General features: G+C 48.7%; 1 protein-coding gene across 12 annotated transcripts in view; it reads left to right on the top strand.

Moving 5' to 3' along the window:
* PITPNM2 (phosphatidylinositol transfer protein membrane associated 2) overlaps positions 1-18,456 on the top strand; it is a 142,164-nt gene that overhangs the window by 118,552 nt on the left and 5,156 nt on the right. For 7 of the 12 annotated variants that reach the window (XM_087754946.1, XM_087754945.1, XM_087754939.1 and 4 more), the window contains 9 exons: positions 2,554-2,703; positions 7,727-7,891; positions 9,814-10,017; positions 11,827-11,975; positions 14,804-14,920; positions 15,662-15,778; positions 16,151-16,299; positions 16,960-17,109; positions 17,198-17,381. In XM_087754946.1, the coding sequence (XP_087611072.1) occupies positions 2,554-2,703; positions 7,727-7,891; positions 9,814-10,017; positions 11,827-11,975; positions 14,804-14,920; positions 15,662-15,778; positions 16,151-16,299; positions 16,960-17,109; positions 17,198-17,381 (1,385 nt within the window). The remainder of the gene's footprint in view (positions 1-2,553; positions 2,704-7,726; positions 7,892-9,813; positions 10,018-11,826; positions 11,976-14,803; positions 14,921-15,661; positions 15,779-16,150; positions 16,300-16,959; positions 17,110-17,197; positions 17,382-18,456) is intronic. The other 5 variants (XM_087754944.1, XM_087754947.1, XM_087754948.1 and 2 more) reach the window with 5 other exon arrangements.

Here is an 18,456-nt window from a genome sequence, read left to right as displayed (position 1 = left end):
CCCTATATTGTTAGCTTTATTCCCGGTTTACGAGAAAAGTAGTTTTCTTCCAACAAAATCAGTGCCTTGTGACCCATATGCCCTTCGCTTGTCACACAAAGGCCATCAGCTGCTGAGAGTCATGATGTGGTGACCTCTCTGTGAAGGTCCCTGTCTTACACCCAAGCTGGTGCTTGTGGTTGGGACTGAATGAAACATGATTAACTTGGCTGAGTTTAGGACTTTGATGTTTGGAGGGCCAGTGAAGACTGGAAGGAGCAGAGTCAACAGTGAGATAATGAGATGATTTACTTGGTTGTAACCTGTGCTTTTTCATGGGACAGGCTACTGCAGATTGGTGGGCTGGTGACAGTGCCTTGCCACCTTGCCAGTGAGACACTTTGTCTTCCTAGGATACCTAGGATTCCTCTGCCATCAGTGACCTCTTCACTTGCTCTGCCCCAATTGCAGCAGTAACAAAGTCTGAAATGGCTGTGTGCATGCCCTTTTGTCTTACTGGGTTGCATTTAAAACAGCTGTGTCCTGACCATGGCCTGCCTCAGCTCCCATTACATCAGTGCTCTTGCAGTTGATCTAATAAAATAAATTATATTTCCTACCATCTTCACCTCACTTCTGTGCCTAGACTCTCATGGTCTGCTGCCATTTCAATGCAGGCTCTCATTGCAAGGAGCTCTTGGGGAAGCTCACCACTGTGCAGAACTAAATTTGACCTTTCTGCTTCACCTAAAGCTTTGGTTCCCTGCAGGGTCAGGGCTTTGGAGCAGGAAGAAAAATTGTACCATAATTTTTCCCTTGTTAGAGGTTGTTAGTCAATGGCTACTTAAAGCCAACGTTGCAACTAAGAGTTGCCACTATAAAACTAGATTTACAGCACACAAAAAGTCATGCTGGCAAACCAGAGTAGAATATCAAAGCCACCAGCTAGAAAGGCTGGGATTTGGTGGTTGTTTTTTTCCCAAAGCTCTGGTAGCTTTCCGTTTGTTTAATATTTGAATCATGCAGGACTAAATGAAGAGGAATAGGTACCTAGAGCTGAATAATCCTGGTGATACTCTGCATCATTTTTGAATTGAAAATGCAAAGCAGGGGTCTCCTATGTACCAGTATCTTTAAAAATTGTATTGTAGTTGCTGAATCTGGAGGTCTGATTTGTTAAATGGATATAAACTAAAACCCAAGTTTAATAAAGCGAATAAAATACTTTCTACAGGCCCCACTCACTTGTCAAATTTAGCAAAGATCTTGCTGCAACACTTTTAAAAAATGGATCCACCCACAATTACATTTGTACCCAGTCCAGTTACAACAGCTCAGCGAATCTATAGCAACTTGAAAAGCAATTTGATTTTTGGGTGTATTCTAGGTATCAGCTGCAGGTGGCTTCTTTAAAAGAAAAAAAATCCTAAACACCTCACCTTCTTTCTCTTAAACACATTTCAAATCCCCTGTTCCCACTGAAGCCAGAGGTAGAAGCCCCGTTGGCACTGAGCAACCTGCGTTCTAGTTATCATTCTGTGCAACAAGCAGGGATCTTATTAGTTTGCTGTGCCTCCCTAGACCTTTGTTGAGTTGACTGTGTTTAGAGAGACACTTGCTATGTAGTGGAGAGGAGTTAAACAGCAATTAGCTCAACTATGAGAAGGGTAGAGTGATTTCAAAACCCTCTCCATGCTGCTCTGCTGTGATGAATGAAACTGAGAAAAAAGCAGCTTTAAATTCTATTCTCGTGTAAGACAAAGCCTCTTCGTTTGCTTATCGTAAAGTAACAGGCTATTCCTTTCCATTAGAGTCAAAATTTCAGTGTTGTGATTTACACATTACCCAGAAGGACTGTTCTAACTATGATTTGCAAAGCTGCTACTGAAGTTAGTGTTCACTGTAAGGCGCTCCAGAGAAGTTAATTGCTGCTATAATTAAGCTATATGATTTAGTGATCGCGTAAAATTCAGGTGCTCAATTATAATTAGTGATGTACAAAACCATCTGTAAGACTGCTTGTGCATATTTCCTCGTGCAGATAGCTTTTTTTAAAGTCCACGATTCAGAAAGCCTCTTAGGCTTTTTTTTTTTTTTCTTTTTCCCATCTGTACTAAATGTTGGGTCCCTGTTTCATTACAACCAACTTGCAGAGTGAAATCAAATTCACATCCCTGCTTACTCCTGTGCTGTGCACTGTGTAGGCTGTGAGTCCGATTCACGTAAATCTCCCCTTACACCATATTTTTTCCCCCTTGTAGTAAAAAGATTTCTCTGGATCTGCTGGGTATTTATGCATTTGGCTCACTGGAGAAGCTGGTTAAGAGGACTCCCTTTTCTTGTTGTTGAAATGCCATCGTTGTGCTCTCTGCTACCAGTTAATCTCTCTGATGTGGGTCTATTTGGAAAGTCACCCATGTTTTGTTTCTTTCACTCTATTTGAAGGTTGTCTTTTCATTGAAGACTCATAGTTGAAGTGCTCGGTTGTAACTGTTCGTATGTTAACACTTCGTGGCCGCATGTCTGTTGTTCTTTGTCCTTCTGTTTTGTTTTTTTTTTCCCATCTGCTTCTAGTTGAGACAATCCAGAACAATCCCATCCTCCTCATGGAAAGTAGCCCTCTGGGTGCTCTCCAGCACCAGGACAGCTTCATGGAAACAAGTATCCCCGTTCCCGTACTGAATTGGCAAGATGTTTCCAATAAAAGTGCTGGTTTTGCTGAGTGTGTGTAATCTACACTTTTGTATTGTCTATGGTGTTGGGGACTTGGGGTGCTTTTTGGAGATCATACTGTTGCCTCCTGGAGTTGAAATCTTCATGCAGTGTCTCAGGCTGTGCCACATGAAATAACTACTTGGGATCATGCTTGGGTATACCCGGTCTGGGAGACCCACCATGCAAAGGACGAGTTGGGATTACAAACTCTGTCCCATTCCGGTGTTGATGCTGGAAGGGGAGACTGCCGCCACGTACTTACTTTTTTCCATCTGTAGTGGCTATGCTGCTGGAAGTAGGCTTTGACACAGCAAGATGGAGTCCCTGGGTGGCCCTGCTCGTGCGGTGTACACCGTGGGAACGGGTTGATTGTCTGCAGTGTGTGTCTCCCCAGCAGTCAGCCATGCTGCACCGTGGCCAGAAGTCTAATTAATGTCTGTGTCAGAACAGATTTTGTCCATTTGAGTATTTTGTGTTTGGAGATTCCTTGTGGCTCTGCTGACTACAGTGAATGAGGCTTTCAGACCCCAAGGTGGCTATACATGTTGGCTTTTAAAAATTGATTTCTTGACTTCTGCCTTAAAAGCAAAGTTTAATGCATTTGTTTTGCCTTATTTTCCATCATAAATGCTGCATGGCCTCATTTATTCTGGTTGTGGCTGGTGCTACATCTGTGATTTTAATGAGACTTGACTTTGGTTTAGTTTTTTCTTCCCTGTGTGTCTTACTTGCCCGTTGTCACCCCTTTTTCAGTGTTTTGCACTGAGAGCTTGGTTCTGCTGCCTTGTTGTCTTTAACATGCTGACCCTTGCTGTTTATGAGCAGTCCAGTACGTTATGTGGTCATACAGGATGGCAACATTGCTGACTATTCCAGATAGTCTCTCCCTTTGTCTTTTGAAGATGCAGATGATTTTTAGGTATGCAGTTGCCATGTTGCCTGTGCCGTGATGTTCTGTAACAAAGCAGAAGGAAAGGATCTGGTACTATTAATTAATCACTTTGGAGGTCACTGATGGAATGCCATTTAGCTGTCATCTGATATATCCTGCTATCAGGACAGAGCTTTCAGAAGCTTCTCTGCTCTTTAGCTTGAGTGTCAAGAGCACAGTGTGGCCCAGCAGTGCTTTGCTTGACTGTAGCAAGTGCTGAATCCCAGTTCAGCCACTGGACTGCAGGAAATTTCCGGAATGGCAAAAACTTACGGACAACAGAAATTTATCTGGCTCTTGACCTCAGGGTAGCGACTGCAGAGTGCCCAGGGCTGACCAGTGACTCCAGCGCAAGCAGGGTCTGGCCTGTGCTGAGCAGCTGGCTGGCTTTTCTGGTTTTTGATTTTTTTATTTTTATTGAACTTCACATATTTTTTGATTGCTTTCAGTATTTCCCACTTCAGTGCCACAGCTCAGCCTGCAAATAGCACATATTGAAATCTGCCATTCAGATACCCCACGGACTTTATGCAGTGCCAGCAGTACATTAGGAGCGTGGCCCAGTGCCGTTCACTTAGTGGAAAACAATTAGTAAGAACATTGACAAACGAGTCCATAAATGAAAACTGAAACGAGTATTAAAGATCCATAGGTAGGCAAAAAAAAAAAAAAGGTGATTTTGCTTCTTACGTCACCTCTTCTGGAAGCGCAGTTAAATCTCAGTTCATTGCACTGGCCCGACGTGTGCGTGCTGCAGTTCGAGCAGCGGCAGGTCCTTTGCCTGGGAGAGGGGGTGCTCAGGGCACCGCTCGAGCCAGGTCTCCTCTTGCTGAAGCTTCCTCGTTCTGATGAAGTCTGCCCGCAGACAGGGTACAAAGTACCCTCCAGCCAGTGCAGTAAAACAGTGGCACCTCTGTCCTTGTCTAGCGACCCAAATGAACCGCTGATCCTGATGAAGGTCTGGCTACTGCTGGTCCTGGTCCAGCCGTCTGACTTCACCCTGGGCTGGAAGTGCTTGCCTGAGAAACCTTCCCCAATTGTCAGGACCTGAGCTGTGGCTGGGGATGCCACCTCTGCAATGCAGATATGGCCCTTAAGGAGCAGGAGCGGTTGCAGGTGCTGGGGTCAGCCTGTGCCGGCGTGGCAGCATCTGCGACGTCCACCCTGGTCACCGCACTCCCCAAGAAAGCCCCCTTGGTTTCAAAATTGCAAGAGCGGTGCTGCACAAGGGATTTGGTGCAAAGAATGCATGGAGTTTAGGAAACATGTTGCTAGGGTTTTTTTTTTTTTTCTACAAGTCAGGTCCCAGGGTTTTATCTGGAAGTCGCTGTCACTGCAGCTTTGGGGACAAGGAAGCTTGGCTGAAGGGGCAGTGATGCACAAACAGGTTTTCTGTCTACGTTTCCTGCCCTGCCTTTTCCTGGCCCTTGTTTTTCTTAGAAACTGTCCTTTTTCAGGGTGTGTAGCTTGGGAAAAGGGAGAAACACAACAGCAACTCAAGTGGGCTGGAGCATGGGAACAAGTGCTGCTGTCGGGCGACAGTTTATCCCCTGCAGAGCAGACTCCTGCCATCAACACAGGCAATACTAAGCTGAACAGTTCAGTAATGCTGAAAGAGGTTAGGCTTTCATCGGAGTGAAAATTACTCCTGTGGTGACACTAGCTAGGATGGTGTTGGAAGGGCTGTTGAGGTTGGGTTTTGCTTCAAAGTCATTGTATTCAAAAATCCCCAGTCAGGCCCAGGAAAGCAAGATTGGCTAAAAAGAGCAAGCCCAAAACACCACTGTTTCTTTCTTTATTCACTTTCCACTTTCTGGGCCCTCGAAAAAGGAGATAAAATTCAGGCAGAGCTAAGTAAAGACAACGCTAATGGAGCTGGAGCCATAATCAACCCAGGCAGCACCACATTTGGCCCAGCCTTTTCTCCTGTGTAGCATTGCCGTAATGCTCTTCAGTGTGTCTTCCCGCTGCTTCCTAATTCAAGCCATGGATGTTTTATATTTGAGGGAGAGAAAGAAGTTCAGGCTTTTCTGGTAGGTGTTAGTTAAACCTGAACCTGGCATTTTTCCTAGTGTAGACAAAGCCAAACCTCTCATTGCATCTGACCAAGTTCAGGGAAACTGATGGTCATCATTCGTGTTACAGCGGTGCTGGGGCACCCGTTTGATGTGACACAAGGGCATCATTGCAGAAGGATCTCACCGTCTGTATAAGTAAGGGAAAAGAGAGGAAGGGGTAACGAGGGAAGAGATGAGAGGGTTGTCCCAGGTCATGCAGCAACGGAACGAGGCCCTTTACCCTTGAGACCTTTGTGGGGTTGAACGCAGCTCCTGGCTCGGCTCATGTTCTCCGAGTGCAGCCTCTGCTTGAATTGTCTCCTCTTGCTTGTGCTGGTGCTTTCTGCAGTAAGAAAGCTGTGCTGGCCCAGTGGGGCTGGCTGGGTTGCAGATACTGGTAGCAGCCTTGACAGCCAGCAGCTCAAGGCAAGGTGAAAAGAGGAGGAAAGTGCTGAGAAAGTGATGCTGGTAATGGCCTTTCAGGCACAACGTGGGCAGTGTGTGCAGCTCATCATCAGGTCAGGCTCCCGCTAGGGCTCAGATCTTGCAGTCCACGAAGCTTTTACACAGAGCAGCTTGTGGCCTGATTTTCCCTGCAGAGAACAGAACTCTTTTACCAACACTTAGCTACACATTTGCTGCTTCATACGTTCCCTTTACCTCCGCTGCAGCAGGGTTTGTGTGGGCACAGACACTGCTGCTGCGAACTGGGAGATCGGAGGAAGCAAGTCAGTAGCCCCAAGCAAAAAAGATTGATATTAAAATAAAACAGTTGCCAAAACAACGCCCTGTGTCAGCCGCATACTGGGATGAAATCCAAGGATATCTAAACTGGCTGAAATAGGCAGAGGATGTTGGCGTGTGGCAGTAATGTACTTGCATTCCCCGTGGCATCTACTGCCTGCCTGGGCACAAACCCGTGCCCTGTCTGATACCTGGGAATAAAGTCCAGGTGCTGCTCCTCAGGTACAGCAGAGATGGGCAATGTTAAAATGATAGTAAGTAGCTTTGCTTTTGCATGTTAGTGTCATACCGGTGCTGCCTGCTATGAAGTACTTGGTATTGGCATTACAAACCCTCTGCAGTGCAGGATCTTGGGATATCTCACAGACAATTTGGCCTCGTAGCATCCACAGAGGGGAGAAGACTGAAAGGCAGAGATTTTATCGTGACTTTCAGCATCTCTCGGTTTGCCAATCCTGAACATATTAGGTCCGTTTCCCTCCGATACATGTATAAGGTCCATGTGAGCCTGACTTTAAATCTTCCTTTTCTGTATTTATGTACTAAAGGGTTAGGCCACACATTGGTAAACCTGAGGTTGGGATCTAAAAATCCAGACTTGCACGTTGTACAAAAGAAGCTCTGTTTTCACAGAGACTGATTGCTCCCTGATCCGCCAACACCGATTGGAGATGTAAGTGCTCAGCACCAAACTCCTTTCTTTCAATAGCCCTTACTTTAGTTTAACGAGTGTTGGCTGTATCCATTAGCAATACAACACAAGTTCAAATTTAGTCCCTGCCAGGCATGAAAATGTTTTCTTGATTTTTTTTTTCTTCTTTTTTTTCCATTAATGCTTCTATCTTGGAGATGTTCATTTAAGTCTAAATGTTTCAAGAAAACAAATATCCCCTTTCTAAGGTTGTTTCTTGTTGTTCTCCTTACCTTGGTTATTTTGTCCTGATGTGAATATATGAAGTTGTTTATATTCACATCTGTATGTATGACACATGCTTCTGTTATTGCTGCTTGAATAAGTCTGCCTGGATTTTTCTTTGGGGTTTTCAATTTGTTTTTTGAGCTACTTATTTTGCTTCTCTCAATCAAAGACTGCTCCTCCAGCCACATGTCTCTTTGCCTGCTGTGGTGTTTGCTTTCTTTTCAAACCAGAGCTCCGACGAAATGTTTTTTTCATTCCAATCAGTTCTGAAAGGTTTTTGCATCTACCAGCCTTGTTTGCCTCTTTCCTCCCCTCGAGTTCATCTTGCCCAGCCTCTGTCTGTTGGTCTAATATTTTGATTTCCCTGTTTCAACTTTGTAGCAGATGTTGTTCAGTCTCATGGTGCCGTCTTCATGGAAAGCGCGTCCCTGTCCACCCCCATTTCAGCCCCTCAGTTCAGGGGCTTCCGGAGAGCCAGTGAGATCAGCATTGCCAGCCAGGTCTCAGGAATGGCAGACAGTTACACTGCTTCCAACATAGCCAACAGTAAGTGTTTCGCCCCCTCCGAGACTACCGCTCGCTGCCGCACCGCTCTCTCAGCACCGTGCACCGGGCCAGAGCCACGCAGCTTCTGTCTATCTGTCTGTCTGGGGTTATACTTGCCGTTTATAACAAAAAATTTGAATTATTCCACTTTCACCCGGTTTTGGTGCAGTCAGTGCCGCGTGTTACCATATCTCCTGGAGGAACAGATGATATATTTGATTATAATACAGGGGCCACCGCTGTGTTATGCATGTTGGACTGTGCTGGTGATAAATTGTTAAAAAATAATAATAATTGATAACTCTGAGTACCATTTGGCTGCTGTGCTTGGTGAGGGTTAATCCAAAGGGATGTTTCTGTGCTGCCGTTGATAAGTCATGCAGAACTGGTCGGGATCAGCACTGCCAGATTGATAACACAGGACGTGGTGTGTGGCTTGATGCAGATCGCTTAAATGTGGCCCGCAAAAATGGGGATGAGTAAACCCCTCTGTAATACTGAAAAGGAAAATCAGGTTTGTGTTATTTATTACTTTTCATTAACAATTCAGCTCTTCTAGAGCCCATAGGGCAGCTCAGAGAGTCAGCCAGTTATGACCCATGTCCCAGAGCCGAATGAGGAATAAAAGGGATTTTTTTATTATTTCTCCCAAGACCTGTATAACTTCCCAGCTACTACAGGGGAGAACAAGAGCCTTTGTTAGTGGTTCAGCCCCTTCTTCATTTCAGCTGAAGTGTGAGATTAACAGTCTGCGTCCTCAAGGACCTCTGATAACTTAGACAGAAAAAGGCTGAAAACCAAAGAAATTAAAAAACAACGACAAAAAAACCCACCTTCAGCCCAAACTCTTGTCCCAGAAGGTGGCAAAAATTTAGAGATACTCCATTTCTGGCACGTTAGACTACAGGGCTATGAAGGACTCACTTCATAATTAATTGCTGAGGTTAATAACGCTCCCCGAGGCAAGTGTTAGTTGCTGAAGGTCAGGGCTGCCATAACTTCTTGCCCTGTTTGAGGTGACACTCAGCGGCAGAAATAAACTACCTGCACTCAGACAAACGAGGTTTTCTCTCCCAAAGCACATCCGATAGCTGATGCCGCGCTCCCTCTGTGCATTCTTATATTTGTCCTGGTAAGACATCTTGCCAAGTGCTTGCTAAATATTAATTTGCTTTGGAAAAAGGCTCCTGGGGGAGAAGGTGTTTGTTTAGTGCTGGTTTAACACCCACGGAGAGCTGCCGAGCTCGGCCGGCCAGGAGGGAAAGCGGGGGACTGTGGTTGTTCGTTAGGAAGTGTTTACGCCAGGGTGATGCCTAAAGGCCTGCGTGACGCAATGCAACGGAGGGATCCTGCCTCTGCAAGCTGACGGCAGGATCAGGCCCACGCAACGCTTGCCTCTCTTTGCTTTCCCCACGCTCTCCCCAATTATTTAGCTTCTGGTTTGTGTAATTTATTCCTCTACGCACTTCACAACCGTCAAAACCTGTTTCTGAGATCGGAGAGGAGGAGTCCAGCCCTGGCATGGGCTGCGCATGCACCCTGACCCCACGTGCAGCCTGCCCCAAGGGCTGTCGCAGCCCCTTCCTTCACCTCCCGAGTGCCGATGTGTCCTCTGAGCCCTGGCTCTGGCTTTGCGGCTCTGGCTTTGCAGCTCTTGCTCTCGACCTTATTAACACGGTGGTAATGTGAAGCTGCGGCACTGAGGGTTGGATGTGGTCCACGCCTATCCCACAGGGAGAGCCGGAGGAAGTCCAGGGGGGCACCGCAAAACCATGGCTCCCTCCTGCGAGCCCCCCCTAGGGTGCAGCTTCCCTTGCACTGTGAATTTCTGGAGGATGAAGCTGGTGTTGCCTGTGGCATGTGTGCGTGCTGTAATATTAAGTGTCATTTCTGCTTTTTTTTAATTTTATTTTTCCTTTTAGAAACCAAACACAACCTTAATCATTGTAGAGGGTTTAGCCTTCTGTCCCAACTTGCCCTCCCTCACAAATCCCCTACCCAAACCTCGTCCAAGCGACGTAGGCAGCATAAACATGAAACCCCTTCGAAGGGAAGAAAGCTCAAAGGGCCATGGAGTCAGGCTGCAGACTGTGCTCTTCGGATATCCGACCTGGACATCAAGACAGGTATTCTGGAGAGATCCACTCCAGTCGACCTCCTTTGTCATTCGATAGTCACAGAACTTCACAACACATCTGTGCGCTTTCACTGAGGCACTTGCAATTTCTGATTGCATTTTAACAAGTATTTCTGTCACTTTGCTCCAAAGATCGATCATAACACAGCTAACAACTTGGCAAGAGGAGGAGTTTTGGGCAGAGCTGTGGGGATGACACTTCTGCCTCCACCACTGTCTTTTGAGCATGGAAAAGTAAATCCTGTCTGCTTCCTGCAAAGAATCTGAAATTACCCAAGCTGGGGACTTGCATGAGAAATGAAAGATTGGGACACGACCAGGAGCTGCCAATTTGGAAGACAGGGAGTCATAAGCGGCTGCAAGGAGATGCCGATGTGCTCTGGAAAAGCCATGTTGATCCATCAATGCCCTCCTCCTTCCCACGGCTCTTCAGAAAAGCAAGGGCCATTAGGATGAGGGTGGCCTGGGCACTCAGCACGGCCTGGGCTGGGCCATAACCCTCTGCACGTTGCTGTGGTGGGAGCTTTGTGCAGGTCCCTGGAAGGAGCTGGTGGGTCCATCTTTTCAGTTCAGCATCTGTGCTCATCACCAGCTAGATTTACCTTAACAAGAGGGGTTTGTTGGATCGTACCTTATACGTGGCAGCTTTCCTGGAAGTCCATATAAACGGAACATTGTCACAGAGAAAATCAAGTTTGAGAAAGCCCTCGTCAAAGCCCCAGCTTGCAACCTGCATGCAAACACAGCTCCTCCTGTTGCTCTCTTGATCTGATCCATCTTCTCTTTCCATTACTGCTTCTCCAGGCCAGAGCGCGTGGGGGTTGAGGACTCCTCACTGCTGGGAAAGCAGCCCATGCCTTTGGGGTCTGGGCTTTGGGCTGAGACGTCCTCATTGCCAGGGAGTTGGAAAGGATGTGTGCATGGGCAGAGCTCAGGGCAGCGCTGAAGTGTGGTGGTGTCCCATGGGTGAACGGTGGCTGTTGGTCACTTGTGTGCGAGTTGTTGACTCCCTGCAGGGGGAAACTCTTCTGTGTTGTCTGTAACCTTGCCCACCCAAGTCCCAGTGTATTTTTCAGTCCCATGTGCAGCGGAGTCCCGGCACCCCTGGACACTTTTCTTGTTGGCCACTACAGAGGCTGTGCTCTTGGGGAGGCTGGGCTGGACATCTCGGTTGCCTGCAATATGGTAGCCCAGAAGGGCAACCAGGACTTGTTGGGAACTGCCAATCCCAGCAGCACATGCTATGGCACCCTGCCTTATGGTGCCTTTTAGCATCTCACGTGGGCTCCCAGTATTCAGATCCTCCTTAGTGTGGCCAATATCTGGATGCTAAAGAGTCTTTTATTCCTTGGTGAAAGCTAAAGGAGTTGGATGCAGGGCTGGAGATGGCCTGGGCATGTCTGTGGTGAGCAGAGCGCACACACCCTTCCTCCCACAGCTCCAGGGAGATGCGTTTCTGTCTTATGTCTTGGCACGTGGATTTCCAGGCTCACTGCATGTGAGCCTTGGACCCCTTCCCTGCGGTCTGGACTAATGGCCAATTAATACCTGCCCTTTAGTGCCTTCCTATTTGCTTAAATAAAGGAGAGCTCAAGTGGTGGTGCCCCTGTGTGTTCCGCCCTTGGTTTGAGCAAACACTGAGCCCTGGGTCGGCTGTTCCCTCTTAGCAGTGCGACCAGCCAGGGAGCAACCTCCCGGTGTACCTGGAGCGAGGAGCCAGAGCCTCGAAATACCATTTGTGACGGAGGCTGCGCACACGTGTGAACCCCCTTTGTCTGAACGAGTCTTTTGTTTCTAGTTGCTGCCAAGTGGTGGGGAACCAAAAGGATCGACTACGCTCTCTACTGTCCTGACGCTCTGACGGCTTTCCCAACAGTCGCTTTGCCGCACCTCTTCCACGCAAGCTACTGGGAGTCCACAGACGTTGTCTCCTTCCTGCTGAGACAGGTACGGTCGTTCTCCCTCCCCTGATCTCCCTTGGGCTGAAAAATGTTTTGGGCTCTTTGTTTTTTCCACTGCACCTTCCATGACTCTCGACGCGTAGAGATGAAAAAATATCCTTTGCCACTGCAGATCCATTTTCTTCCCCTTCTTTTTGTTCCTCACCTGTGTTGTTAGCAGAGCCGCACACATGCAAACTTCACGGACATGTGTTGTCACACCTGGTTAGTTTGGGTCTGGGTTTTATCGTTGGAGCAGGTTTCAGATGGGCTCGACAGGGAGCCATAGAGCGAGCCCAGGGCTGTTTCCTATCAGATCAGAGTGGCAAAAGTTGGTGGCGCTTTTTCCTTGAAGTGAGCTGTTCTGTGTGTGCGAGTTTGGATCTCAAGTCTGAAATGTTAAACGAAACTTCTTGATGTACAAATAAAAATAGCACCAAATAGGATAAAGCCAAAGGAGAAGTTTTGTATGAACTTGATGTGAGTTGATAGACAGGGATGGGCTCTCCATTTTGGCTTTCTAAGTTACTGTGGTCTCCTCTAGGAACTCAGACCATCATCACTGCATTGGGATTTAGCCTTCATTCCTCCAGTACAAAGCAGTTCTCCTGGGGCTAGGTAAATGGGGATTGCTGGTGTCTGGAGTCTGAAATTGCAGGCTCTATCAACCTACATCTGGCCTGAGATTTGAATTTGCTGTTTAAAATGTGTTTTTCCTAAAAGAAATATTTTTCCTTCAGTTCCTTGGGGATGAGGGGGAGTTATTTGCCTTACAAAGTATGAACCCCCCAAGGAATGATACTTAGAGCACGGAACTGGAAAAAACAAAACTACAAGCAACTCTGTGGATTGTGTTGCCCATTTCGACACTTGGGTTTCCTTTGTGTTAGCTCAGCTGTTAAGCTGTCCCCGCTCTCCTCCAGCCTCCTCAACAGCAGCTTTCAATTATTTATGATTCTGTTGGCAAACTTTCTTTCAGTGCTATCTTCCAAACAGTGTGGGAACCATAAACAACAGAGATGTCAGGGCTGGTGGTAGCTGAGCGGTAGTGATAATCCAGTGAAACCCTTTCTTCCCGGGCTGTATCTAGCCAGCGAGACATCTCTGTGCTTGCACACACCTTGCTGGATCCACTGCTGTGAAACCCCAGCCCCGCATCAAACTCAGCCTAATAGGGCTGAAGAGAGAGACAGAGAGACCTGTAATTGTGCATGAGTGGGTACAGTCATGACAGTCTCGGACACAAAATGCTCTACTCAAGAAATAGCCAATTACTTGGGATTCAGCCCAAACCTGGGTCTGTAGCACAGCGTGGCACTTCATATCTTGCGGCTTGAAGTACCTCTTCATCCATTCGAAGCCTGCCGGTGGCTGCCTGGGTAGTCTGGCACCACCTTTCCCCGGTGCCTGTCTCTACTCACTTGTCTCTATCTTGAGACTGGGATTTTTCTCATTCCCTGTTGTCTTGCGGTCCTTCCAGAGCACTGCACCACTTCTTCCCCTAATAAGGACTTATTTCTAATTGCCTTTGAAAGTTATCTCTGGACAAAATGTAGAAGTAAACTGTTGAATAGTTTTAGCCTCTCAAGATTAAAGCTTGTTAAAACAAGCCCAAATAGGACTCAAAATAGATTCCTGATTGAAATAATTTTCAGTAAAACTTGCTATTTTGTTTATCTTGGATTTCCATGAACTCTCTCCCCAGCCAGCTCATCCTCCCTGGGGTCCTTTTTCCATTTCCCTGGAAGAAAAACAGCTTCAGCTCTGCAAAGCGAGCTGGCCTGTGTCAGACCACTACAGCCTTGGTCAGCTGGAGAGCTGCTAACCACACAAAATATGTTCAAGACCTTGTAAAAGAGCCTACGTTTAAGTGCTCCTTAATTTTTTGGAGGGACGGGGTCACTAAGGACTACTGCTGATTTCCGAGTTCTCTGTGCGGGGTCACCTCCCAGTCTTACAGGCGTCTTTGAGATGTCCCCTCGCCTTTGGGGTCTGTGGTGTTATTCCTCCCTTTCCCTTCTAGAGCTTAAGAGCAGTCTAGGTAGGATCTAATCCTGCTTCTCCATCCCTGCCCGCACCCTGGTGACAGGCAGGAATTGCCTCCAAAGGCTGGCTGGTGGGCATCACCTTCCCCTTCTGATCCTTGCTCTGGTGCGGTGACATCCCACCGGCACAAAGTCCTTGAGCTCTGTCAGCCTTGGAGATGAGGTCAGGATGGACAGACACCCTGGATGCTGCCTTGCATGTGGCCGAGCGGACCCCTCCGTGCCTCCGCTGGGGTCAAATCAATAGTTCTGCCTCCTCTCAAAATGAGAGGAGTAAAAGCCATGGGACAGGAGCAGTCCAAAATGTGTTTAAATAGAAATAAGAAATGAGCTGAAGGAACGGCACCTGTCGGCATGAGGCTGGTCAGAGCAGCCGGTGCTAGATCTGTTATGGGAACAGCAGAAAACATGTGTTTGAAGGAGACCAGTCCCTCGCGGACCGTGGGAAGAGAATAATGAACGCCTTGAGGAAGGGCAGATATCTAAGTGCAGAGCTCGTCCTGCTGCGTTTGAATCAGTTTTGTACCTCCTGACAATCTAAAGAAGCTGCGTCCCAGCCAGGATTAAGTCAGCGCTGGCCGCAGGCTTTGCTAGTTCAGAAGAGACCACTTGTCCTTGCAATTAAGGGAGCAGTCTAAAACCTGCAAGCTGACAAGGCAAACTCAGGCTGCCTCTGTCCAGGCATTGCCCTTACTGAGCGCTGGCTCGGAAGATGCAGAACAGCGTGGGCAGGAGGAGGGGGGTCACTGCGCAAGTGGCTGAAGTGTCGGTGGGATCTGTCCTCCCGCAGGTGATGAGGCACGAGAACTCGAGCGTTTTGGAGCTGGATGGGAAGGAGGTGTCTGTCTTCACCCCCTCCAAGCCCCGTGAGAAGTGGCTCCGCAAGAGGACGCACGTGAAGCTCCGGGTAAGGGTGTTTTGGGGCTGCAGCAGAGGGAAGCGCTGTCGTGTAGAGGGGTTTCGATTTGGGCTGCAAGAACGGCACTGAAGGCGGCCAGCGTGGGCACGGCTGTGTCTGTCCACGGCAGAGACAGAGGATCACGTTGCACTGCTGGTATATATTAGTGGTTATATCCTACCCGTGTAGTTGTGAAAGAGCGACCCAAAAGATGGGTACGAGCAAGATTTCCTCTTGGCCTCAAGTCTGTGTAAAACACAGAAAGCGTTGGCTGTGGGTCAGGGAAAAAGACGGAATGTCTTTCAAAGTCCAACAATGCAAGTGCTCTGCTCGGTAAATGCCCTTCGCTCCCGGGAAATGTCTGCAGTTCCCGAAAGAGGGCAATTCTCTGCTAGAGCTGAAACAATGTCAGCAGATTTCTCTGGCAGCTGTTTGTATTGCCTCTTAAATCCAAAGCGTAAGATTTAATAGACAGTATCAGAATTGCATGTACAAACTGCCACTGAAATTGGCTCTTCAGCCATGTACACGCAAATCCACCCCGTCGATGCGAGGCATGGTGTTTCAGCTCTGCCACAGGTCAAATTCTTTTCTAAAGCTGAGAGCTGTGGGTGGAGTGGAGGGGGGGAATGGCACAGAGAAACCCATGCTCCAATTTGTCTGGTTGTATTTGGCATTTCCGTGTGAGGCTGTCCATCACTGCAAACTTTTTTTTCTCTCCCCCCCCCTCTTCCCTCTTGACTTGTGCAGAACGTCACAGCCAACCACAGGATAAATGACACCATTGCTAATGAAGATGGGCCCCAGACCTTAACTGGAAGGTTTATGTATGGTCCGTTAGATATGGTCACGCTCACAGGAGAAAAGGTACTGTGTCTGCTATGGGGGCTGCGCACCATGGGGGGGACAGAGACAAAGGCGGTGCTGGTCGGTGCTCCCTTGGTGCCTGACAGGGTTTGCTGCCTTTGCATCTTGGCCACGTTCCCCTGCTCAGACTTGCGTGGTGCCTCCTTCCAGCAGCAGCAGCGTTCATCATGGAGGTCTTTACCACCAAGGCTAGGCTTCATTCCAGCATCCTGATGTTTGGGTGCTGCTCAGATCTGTGAAGTGCAGAGGGTGAAGCAGGACCCAGCCCTGCTGCCATCCAAAGGGGCTTGGGTGGAAGGTCCCCATGCTTGGCCTGTTCTACTCATCTGTGTCTTTAATGCTGTTGTTGACCCAGCCCTGCTGTCTTCCCAGGTGGACATTCACATCATGACCCAGCCACCGTCAGGAGAGTGGGTTTACTTTGACACTGAGATCAGCAACAGCAGTGGCAGGATTTCTTACGTCATCCCTGAGAACCGGCGCCTGGGCATTGGCGTGTACCCCGTCAAGATGGTGGTCAGGTGAGGTACCTTGGGGTGCCAGGGCTTAGTTTGGAAGAGGAACAAAAGTGGAATCTGATGACTGTAGAATATGGTCCCTCCTTGTGGGGTGGCTCTGATTGCTGGGTGGGTTCAGAGCCTGGTTTGCCAGCAACAGGGACAAAGCCGTTTGTACTCTACAGCTGTAAGAGGAAGATCCATGTTTTATTCCGACTCCTGTGTTAGCAACAGGATGCAGGAGCAGGCCTTCTGCACCACAGGCGCATGGCCTTGCGGTCATCTGCAAAACTGCACAACTGAGCGTATTTTAAAGACCATAAACTTGTCCTTGAGGGACAGAACTTTGTACTCATCATAATTCACAGCCCAGGGCTCCAGCTCAGCTCCAGTTGCTCTGGAAGGGGGAGGAGAGAACCATCTTTTCAGTGGTGAACCCAGCAATGGTTTTTGGGGGGTATTTTTTTGAGTCGCTGACACCAGGGCTCTGGAGCGCTATTTCCAAACCCAACTTTAACGCAGAGGCCTTCACACAGTGCCTGTCACTGCTGTAACTGAGGGTGGCATTGCTGTTAGAAGCTTTGGGCCAGATTTGGGTGCTGCTTTGGGGTTGGCAGGACTCAGCGATACCTCCTGAAAGAACCTCTGTATCTTGATGCCTATAAATACCTGCATCCCTTTCAGGGGTGACCACACATATGCAGACAGCTACATCACAGTCCTGCCGAAGGGGACGGAGTTTGTGGTGTTCAGCATCGACGGCTCCTTTGCAGCCAGCGTATCCATCATGGGCAGCGACCCCAAAGTCCGCGCTGGAGCGGTCGACGTTGTAAGGTCAGCATCGGGGGCTGGGGCAGTTGGTCTGTTTTAATCTGGCGTTGCTCTCGGTCTGCAATCCGTTGACTTGTGGCTTTCCTTCTAGGCACTGGCAAGACCTCGGCTACCTCATTATCTATGTCACGGGCCGCCCCGACATGCAGAAGCAGAGGGTGGTAGCGTGGTTAGCACAGCACAACTTCCCCCACGGGATCGTCTCCTTCTGCGATGGGCTCGTTCACGACCCGCTGCGGCACAAGGCCAACTTCCTGAAATCCCTCATCACAGACGTAAGCCTGGCTCTGCTGAAATATGATCATAGCACAGGTTTAGATTGCTCCTCGTCCAATTGCCCCTGTCAGCACCAGTCTCTTGGCAGCGATGTGACCCGCAGTGGAAGATTAATCTCTTCATTTTATTTTCATCCTTTTACTGCTCTACAAAAGTGTCCACACTGTTAAATTGTGTCACCTCTGCTCTGCTCCATTTCATCACTGGTCCTTCCAACACCAAACGCCTAATGAAACAGAGGCAGCAGTGCCTCCCCTTCCCCAGCCGTGCACTTTTTTCACCTGTTTGGTAGCTTTCTGGCTGCCTGTGGTGTAACCAGCAGGTCTGAGAGGGCATGGAGCTGCTGCAGAAATGGCCTTGCACCACCCAGCCTTGACGGGAGACTCCACAGAGCATCTTCCCAAGCGTTCGACCCCAGGGAGGTCTTAATGTTGCTCAGCCCAGCGCCTCAGAAAAGCTCCAGATAAAACAAGATTTTCTCTGTCTGGCAAGTGAGGGAGCTGCCAGCATCCCAAGCACTTGTGCCCTGCCTTGAACAGCAGGGAAGCCTCTCGTTAAGTCTCTTGAACCCTCATTTCGGCCCAAGTCACAGTGGCGGGAGCAGCTGGCCCTTACTGGCTGCCTGGTCTCCCTTGTCCTCCAGAAGAAGTTTGTGACCAGGGCCAGAGATTTCCTTCCCATCTCCCTGGCCTGCCTGCAGTGCCAGGGGCAAAGCCGGCCGGTCTGTGGTGGCACCAGTGTCCCCAGCTCCCCTGCCAGCCCCTGCTTCAGCCCACTAAGGAAGGGGTTGGCCAGGAGCTGCGCTCTGCTCGGAGCAGAAGCAGACGAATCCCTGAAAAGCCGCATGTTTTGCTGCCTGTCCCTTCTCTCTCTGCCCAGCAGAGTTAAACAGCAGAATTGCATGCAGCAGCATGGCTGGCGGAGGGGAACACTCCCCACTAATGATTACTGCACGGGGGGGTTGCGAACCAGTCCTCTCCCCCAGTGACAAGCAGGCAGTGAAGCGTGCAGCGTCCCTGCCCCCCGCAGACCTCAAGGAAAGGCTGTGGATCAGCAAGCGGAGATCGGCTTTCA

This window comes from Nipponia nippon, unplaced genomic scaffold, assembly GCF_047370975.1.
Source record: "Nipponia nippon isolate SJK-2023a ecotype South Korea unplaced genomic scaffold, ASM4737097v1 scaffold_18, whole genome shotgun sequence".
In the NCBI taxonomy this organism is placed as follows: domain Eukaryota; kingdom Metazoa; phylum Chordata; class Aves; order Pelecaniformes; family Threskiornithidae; genus Nipponia; species Nipponia nippon.
The sequence above is the reverse complement of the archived record's forward strand: the minus strand, read 5'-3'. Positions and strand labels throughout refer to the sequence as shown.